At 35.9% G+C, this 8,962-nt stretch overlaps 1 protein-coding gene across 1 annotated transcript; it reads left to right on the plus strand.

The window, feature by feature from the left end:
• Positions 1-1,180: 1,180 nt before the first annotated feature.
• On the plus strand, positions 1,181-8,791 carry LOC104540615 (TBC domain-containing protein kinase-like protein; the record flags this gene model as incomplete). The annotated part of the gene is made up of 7 exons (XM_010184460.1): positions 1,181-1,329; positions 2,347-2,485; positions 3,916-4,015; positions 5,972-6,021; positions 6,362-6,491; positions 7,352-7,450; positions 8,695-8,791. Coding segments are annotated over 7 exons (764 nt in total), but the record flags the coding sequence as incomplete, so codon positions are not given.
• Between the last annotated feature and the right edge of the window lie 171 nt (positions 8,792-8,962).

Raw genomic sequence — 8,962 nt, forward strand, 5'->3', positions numbered from 1 at the left:
ATATATATATAAATAATTAAAAATTTATTTGGTCACTTGATGTATTGCAGTATGAGGCAAAATTTTGAAGTCTAAACTACATATCTAACATCCTTTGAAATAGCCAGTACTGGTAATATTCATTCTTTCCTAAACCTACTGTCAATCTCAGTAAATGTTAATGTTCTCTGGATAGTTTCATAATAAATTTTCTTTAAAATATTGGGTGTTAGGTATTTTTACTTCTAGGTATTTAGTTTTCTATCTGGTCCACTTTACACAATCTGATCGTATAAGTTTATGTGGTTCAACTCCTCCCCACTCCCAAAATTAATAACTGAATTTCAGGGTCTATATTTTGAGGCATTGTGTAAAAGGATTCTGACTGTTAGCAGAAGGGAGTTCCCAGGTACTGCATTATTTCGAGCTGAGTACAGAATATCTAAATTTAAAAATAAAAATAAAAAGCTGCATACATTGCAAATTTTTCAGATTTTTTTTTCCCCAAAGCAAATGCAGGTTTGAGGGGTGAGAAGAATTATTTCCCCAGGATTTTGATCTGACACAGCTAACCTCATATGTGTAGGTCTGAAATTTTATTGCCTTCAAAGGAACAGCCTGTTAGGTTAAGTATGAAATGAGGGGCTTGCTGAATTAAGACCTGCTCCATATTTTTCTTATGTTCCAGGACCTTTCTGAAAATATCATAGCTCTACTGAAGAAATGCCTTACATTCCAACCTTCTAAGAGGCAAGTATTCATTCCAAACACCTAATAAACTCTGCTGGCATACTGTGAAAATAAAAGACCTGTTGCTGAGCCCTTTTTGGAATACTAACGATTTGTGCTATCTATAGGAAATTCTTGGTTTTGTTGCTTTTCAGTGTTTAAAGGAAAAAAATCTGGGAAGGGGCAGAAATAAAACATGCAAAACCTTGAGACTGAATCTCAGTATTCTGGGGGAAAACTGTACATTAAATGAAGATGAGATCTGAACTTGGGCTGTAAACAGATTGCATGGTGTGTTATGCATCATAACCTGAATGGAATTGTTAGATATTTTTTTTGCTATTAAAATTTCTGAAATACAGTATAATTTAAAGAACTTGATAATATTTATTACAGGGACATTTCTTACTGAAATGTAACATTTTTGGAAGCACTTTACTCTTAGCGTTTTATTTTCTTTTCTTGATTCAAGGCCAACTCCAGAGGAACTGCTGCATGACAGTTTGTTCGGTGAAGTATCCTCAGTGTATCCTCCCTTCCACAAGCCTGCTGGTCTGTTCTCATCTTCTCCAAGGTGTGCTAATTTAACACTTCCTGAAGACATAAGTCAACTATGTAAAGGTAAAGGCAGGTAGTGGGATAAATGTCATTGGAGGGGGAAGGAAAATAAAATGTTTTTGCATTTGCTTTGAATACTTTGAAGATAAACTATTAAATGTTGTAATACTGCATTCTTGGAATAAGTTGTTTAATGGGAAGAGATAATGGACAAGCATATTTTGAGGAATGTGTACAAGTCAAAGGAGGGCATCTTCATTTTGTGCTTCAGCCTCAGGAAATAAATGGTTATCATTAGTTTTCAAGTCCAGCTTGGAATATCAGTATCATCTTTTGCCTTTAGAATTTGGACATGTGCATATACAAGGTAGGCTTTTTTCACTGAATTATGTTGTGAAGTGGTAGCTGGATTCTGCTGGATCATAGCATGAAATTATTTTTGAGAGTATTGGAAAACTAAATCCTTGTGAAAGAGGTCACATTCTAGAATAAAAAATTACATTTCTGAGTTTATAACTATAGTATGGTGAAAGTGTGACCACTCTTAAGTCCTCATTAACTTTTTATGATAAACTCAGATTTCTACATGTTTAGAAAATCTCATTATGCATTTTTGGAGAGTAAGATTTTATACCTTGTTCATATGGGTATGGTATGTGAAGGGAAGATAGATAATAACTACTCAGTATGAATCACTGGTTTCTTATTTTTGCTCTTAGTGTGCTGTGTGAAAAAAAAATAGTGTGAGGTCTTTGGTTGGTGTATTTTGGTTGTTTTTTTTAAAGACACACAGGAAGCAAAAGTCTACACTTAAACGTATTAATCTGGTTCTGTTTTCTGGCATCAAGGCAAACTGCAGAAATATTTGCTTTTTTCTGACTTCTGCTCATCTCCTCTTTCCTTAGATCTTCCTAAAGGGCACTTACAAGGGGAGGATCACTTCCCCTCTAACTTCAAAGTAAAGTCTGGGACCTTTCAGGCATAATATTTTTTTTTCAACAATATGTGTTCAGAGTGATAGGAAGAAAAGCAAGCTGCCTAAAAAGCTGTAACTCATTTTTCTGTGGTTTCTCCTAATAGATGACGATAGTGATTACCTAGCAGAAAGGTCAATTGAAGAGGTTTATTATCTCTGGTGTCTGGCTGGAGGAGACTTGGAGAAAGAACTTGTCAACAAGGAAATCATTCGATCAAAGCCACCTGTCTGCACACTTCCCAAGTAAGAAGGAGAGGCACTTTAAGGGAAAGGAGGATGGATGGAGAAGGCCAGTAATTCCAAGATAACGTTTTGGTTTGGTTTTTAGTTTCAAGACCTGTATGTGTGGAAAAATGTTCAAAATAGCTTTCATGAACAGCAGGAAATCATGTCACTTGCTCTCTTACCCAGTTTAAGGTATTGTTTGAATGCCTTATATCTCTTGCTTACCTGCACTTCATACTGCTTTCTGAAATCTGAAGAAATGTAGGTGAAGTGCAAAATACTGAACTGAAAGTCCTTAATTTTAGCACACTTTCCAACAGCATTAAGTTTCAGTAAAAATGTCTCACTGTGCTTCAACAGTTTATTTGTAATTGTAATTTAATTTACTACATTCTGTAGCAAATTCTCAAATTCTGAATTTCCTTTTGCAGAGCAGCAGTGCTGAATGGTCAAGCCAGTTATTCAGCAGATCAGCTGCTTACTGTTTTCTTTAAAAGGTTATTTTTATGAGTTATAATTCTGTAACAACATTGTAGTCATTACTACTTTTATCTTACTGCTGCACACATTGCAATTTTAGGTAGTATATTCAAGTTGTAATCCTTCAGTCTGATCTTAATAAGCATGATTATGTGTTCATGTACATCAATTGGCTGGTTCTGGGTTTTAAAAACACATGAAGTCAGTGTACAGCCAAAATGCAGTATCTTGAAGAAAAGGGGGAGCTAGATTTTACGTGATATTTTGATGGCAAAATTAGTGTGAGATTTTGAGGGATTGCCTATTTCTGTACCCAGAGGTGAGTGCATGTGCTTTTGAATTATAAGGAGAAAAATATTTTTTGTCATACTATCTGTCTTGAAGATAAGGTCTTAATTTAAAAAATGCAATCTAACTCCATCTTTCAAGTGACACTGAGAATGTTAGTTTAATTTTTGGAAATCTATTTCATGTTATCTGCTTTAAAAATATCACCAAATAGACAATTTGTGTATACTCTTTCTTGGTTTCATTTGTATCCTTAGTGAACTGCAACAGAAAAGGTCTGGGTCAGACTTTTGCTTGCTTTTTTGTCGTGGTGGGAAATGGCTTTCATATGATGATGTTTTACTTTTGTTTTTCACAATAAGCTGCAGTCCTGGTCTGTGCCAGGTCAAGGAATAAAAGGGAATGTTAATCGCATATCTCACTGCTCTTCCTTCATGTGCAACCCAAAGTTATAGAAAACTTGAAATGTGCCTTTTTACAGCAAAAACTGTTTGAAAACTTGAGGTGATTGGACATTCCCTTGATGGCATGTTTCATGCCATGCAGAGTCAATACAATATGCTTCTAAGAGTTAATACTTTGTTTTAAAGAGGAAATGATTGATGTAAGCCTTTTCTGTTTTTTTTCTAACTCAAGTCTCATGTTATGAAATGACCTGATTTTTTTTCTTCTTTTTGAAGCTTTTTATTAGAAGATGGTGAGAGCTTTGGGCAAGGACGAGATAGAAGTTCCCTCCTAGATGACACAACTGTGACTTTGTCTCTGTGCCAGCTCCGAAATGTGAGAAGAATAATGTGCACTTGTTCTTGTGTCTTCACTGCAGAAACATTGGTGTAAAGGGAATACGAAACTGCAATTTCTACTGCTGTTCCCACAAATTACAGTGTTACTGATTCCAAGAGAACACTTCTTGGCACATGAGTCATGTTCTGATTTATTCTATTAATTGCTTTGTCTGCAAAAGCTTACTAAATTTCTTTTATCTTCTGACACTCCCTCCCCTTCCTGTCACTCTCTTTCTTTGCTTTTGTTCCCTGCTTTATTCTGCTGTAGCCCAAATAGTGCTGTCATACCTTGATACTGTCCATGATTGCTAAACTAATTCTACAATGAGTGTCTTCCTGCATTCTTTAGTTCTTGTCTGTAGGTGGCTCACAATATTCAAAAGAAAGATCAACTCAATTGAGTTGCAGCTCCTTAAAGGCTTTATACTTAAAGTTGGATACTTAATTCCCAATAGTTAATTGCTGGTCTTTGGAATATTTAGCTAGTAAACAACTAGTTCAAAAAATCACTTCAAAGCATTCTGCCAAAATACAGTAATGCAGTTTTCTTCTGTCTTCAGTGGAAAATTCAACATATGATAACTCATAATTTTGACCAATGTAGTGATCAGTTACAAGATTTACTTCATATATCACTGAAATGCTTTAGTTATTTACATGTCTTTACACATGTAAAGGTTTATTGCTGTAGAATTAGAAATTTATGCTGCACTGTTTGCAGCTTGCTTTTTATAGTAGCAAATGCAATTCTGTCACAGTCTTTATAAAAAACCTTTCCATATGATTACAGGGGTTGGTAAAGAAAGGAAGGTAACTCCTGATTCTTGGTCTCTAGCACCATTTCCTTAATTTTGGGGTCAGTGTGGCAAATACTGTGTAAACATTTCTTCAGTAGAACTTTGCATGACTTCACACAAATGCATGAAAATATGCCAAAGAACCGGGTTATTTTGTTTGATTGGTTGATGTGATTTGGGAAGCGGGAGGAACAGCAACAGCTGTTTAAAAGGTAATACACACTGAAGCTCCTACTGTTGTTCCTACAAAATGGCAGCTTTGAAGACTTTTTAAAAAACTTTTTAATCTGTAATTTTGGATATTGCTGCCTACATCTATAAGTACAGCAGCAAAAAAGTATATACTGAAGATTAATTCTGGGGAAGATACAAGCCTGAACCTTGCAGTGTTAGCTGAAATAAATTCTAAATTCTAAATTTATGCAATGCTTCAAACACTTTTCATAGAGCAGAGCATGATGCTTATAATCAAAAGAGGATCAGTACTGAATGAACTGAGAACAAACTGTTCTGTCGATCCCAGGAGGAGCAGGCTGTGTGCCGTATGCCTTCAGGTTTGGAATTGAACTGCAAAACAGAGCACTACAGGGAGGATGGTACTAAACATTAATCACAATGTACCAAAGACGTCTGAAAACTTCAGGCAAAAGTCCGGGCATGGTAGTGTGTCACCTTTCCAGAGAGCGTTTCTATTTCTGTGCAGCTTTCAGATGCTGCTACTAAAAGGAAGTCAAATTTGCATAACTCTCATGCTGATTAAAAACATGAAACCAAGTTGTACATTTGCTTTGCAGCTACTTGGATAGGAAGTCCATGTACAAAAAATGAGGAAAAGAACTATGTAATGCTGTTTAACTATTAATCCATGGCACATAGAAACTATTTTTTGTGTAGAAGTATGTTTATGAATGAGTGTTATCTTCAGGCAGAAGAACTTCCATCAACTCACAGAGTCTGTATTAGCAAAAGTTTTTAGTGTTAAAAGCTGTGTGTTTCTTTGCTGATGGAGGACTAAGCTAATGCTTAAGTCTCAAGGCAAGCTACTAAATTTGGCAAATGAATTGCTAATTAGTAGTTTTTGTATTCCACTAAATATTTCCACTTGAATTCTGAGTAACGTTCTGATAAGACATTATTTTTATTCTTTATTTCAGAGACTGAAAGATGTTGGTGGGGAAGCATTTTATCCATTGCTTGAAGATGAGTAAGTGTGTGTTTAAGTTTGCACATATATAGAGGACTGAGTTTTGAGTTATTAGCTTTATTTGAGCGGCACACTGCACAGCTCGACGCAACTGTCTTCCAAAAACAAACCTAGCACGTCCTTATTTGGCTCTTTTATGTTAATGAGAGCTGATAAGCACTCTGCACTGGTGGACTTAGGGCCCTGGTACAGAGAATCTTAACCTGTTTCTGTTCTGGAAATCAACTGCTTGTACTGCATTACTTGTTTCTCACTCAGATATGCATCACAGGATATTAATTTTTTTCACAATTATTTGTATTTCTTGCTATTCACTACTACCCTCCTAACTTTTTTGCAGCCAGTCAACTTTACCTCATTCAAATAGTAGTAATGAGCTGTCTGCAGCTGCGAGTCTTCCTCTGATCATCCGGGAGAGGGACACAGAGTACCAGCTAAATAGAATTGTCCTGTTTGACAGACTGTTGAAGGTATGGAATCTTTCTGGTGTTGGATAATTGGATTTGGTCTGTTAAATAGAGGATGTTTAAAGGACCAAGTAATTGAAAAAGGAAGCAGAGGTACAAGAGACCACAGTGGGAAAGGGAGAAGAAAATCCTACAGAAGCATAAGAAGATTGAAAACAAAAATATGAGAAATAGATCTTTATAGTAGTGACGAATATAAAAGCAGATTTTAAAGTATGGACATGAAAATAGAGCTGCTGCTGATACTTGTTATTTACTGAAGAAAATAATTCTGCAACCTTTATTTCATATCATACTACTCTATTGTAGAAATGTTACAGGCATATTTATACCTATATTTTCAAACAGTAAGGTACTTGAAAACAATGCCAGTCTTTCCTGTAGCAGTGCCATGTTAGAAATAAAGGTTTTTATATGGAAGGAGGGAAATACTAATCCCTAATTTACATATATGCAAAGATGGATTCCTGCTTAAGAATAAGAGAGCTGATGTGCATCAAGTGCAGTAACTAGGAAGGTATAAACTACAAATGTTTAATAAAGCAAAGTTCGATGCGTAGTATGAAAATAAACATATAATGAAGAATTAACTTTAGTAAGAATTTGGATTAGTAAATTTATCTATCCAGTCTATACCAAAGCACATTAATGCATTTTTTAGAAGGAGTGGGTATTTTACCATCAAGCGTTAGTCCTCCACCCAGGCCTTCCAGTTAGGAATCAAATTTGCTTGTTGTAAAACCTGCGTTCAGTGTTAGGTTGACAGCATTTGCCCTTTGCAGGAAAGACCATCACAGGATTGGGATTTGATTTGTTTCAGTTACATGGTAATATTTTTTGCTGTTAATTTCTTCCCTTTGAAGGCCTACCCATATAAGAAAAACCAAATTTGGAAAGAAGCCAGAGTTGACATCCCTCCTCTTCTGAGAGGCGTAACCTGGGCTGCCCTGTTGGGTGTTGAGGTAAGGGTAATGGGAGGGCATTTGCAGAAGTTCCAGTACTGACTGGGGAGAATGGGATTGGAGTGGGATTTAACAAGGAAACTGGAATGGACTGGAATATTTGGTAGGTAGAATTACTGGAATTTCAACAAAATGAGTCATGAAACGGTGTGAACTAAGACAATGTTCAGACAAACTTGCTTCTTTAATAATATTCAATTTCTGAGAATGTATATAAACTTGACTGCCTTTAATTTTGGTTATGGGACTGAAAAATACTACCCATACTGCCTATTTTTGTTAAATTGTTTAAATAGAATTGGTAGTTAACAGGTTTTTTGTTTGATGAGTATTTTTGTCAAATGAAGTTAGAATCTTTCTGCTCCAGTCAGCAATAGTTGAGCAAAACAGGATGAAACATATCAAATTGTTTTTCTCACCTCTCAATCAATGCACTTCCTTTGAAGACTGGAGAATAAATAAATTAAATGTAACCTTTTTTAACAAATGGCTAGAAAGGTATTTCCCAGAAATGAGGACTCCTCACAAAGGCTGCTTGACTATCCAGCTTTTGCATCTACTGTGCTTGCAATGTGCGGTAGTGCAGCAAAGAGGTTCTTAAAGATAACACATGCCAGGTTATTTAGGATACTTAGCCTGGGATGTGATCTGCTGAGTGCTGTATAATACAACTAAAAAAGCCCCCAACAGCTGTAAAGGCAAAGAACAAGTGCTGGTCAGCATTTCAGTCTGAGTTGTGAGAGATGAGTCAGTCTCAAGCTATGTCAACTTACCATCTTTACAATGCAGGTAGTGTTTCCCTGTCCCGTAATACTAAGATGGACTTGTTAGCATGCCTGTCATGGGATTCATGCAAGGACAGGCTACTTAAGAGTAGTGTATATTAGTAATATCAATATTGGTTATCAGGCAGCTGGTCTCACTGCCTTTACAGAGATGATGCCGAAAGCCACTTGCCAGTGGCTGAGGTAAGCACAGAATTTAAACTGAGATCAACTTTTAACTTGAAAATGGAAAACTGCATCAAGTACATAATTTTCTGAAATATAACAGAACAAAGATGGTTTTGTTAAAATTCAACTGTCAGAATTTTTTCTACTTTGGGAAATATTTTCAGGAAAAAACATTACTAACAAAAGCACTAAACAAAAACAGTCAACTTCTATATATCAGTGTGAACACTGTAATATGCATCTATGTTAGTAAGGACCTTCTAAATTCAAGTATTCTTCTTCCACATTTAGGGTGCCATAGAAGCAAAATATGATGCCATTGATAAAGACACACCGATTCCTACAGACAGACAAGTAAGATTTCTGGTGTTATCAAATGTTACTTTAAGTAATGCAAAGATCTCATCTGCCACTCCCAGTCATTTGCCTATTCAGCAGATGTGACTGATAATACTAAAAGGGTTACCCCTATCCTCTAACCTTGTTCATGCTGTAGCAGGAATCTTAAAAGATTCTTTTTTTACTTCTAGGAATCACACAGAATCACAGAACGTTAGGG

The sequence above is a fragment of the Mesitornis unicolor genome, unplaced genomic scaffold, assembly GCF_000695765.1.
Source record: "Mesitornis unicolor isolate BGI_N332 unplaced genomic scaffold, ASM69576v1 Scaffold51035, whole genome shotgun sequence".
Classification (NCBI taxonomy): Eukaryota; Metazoa; Chordata; class Aves; order Mesitornithiformes; family Mesitornithidae; genus Mesitornis; species Mesitornis unicolor.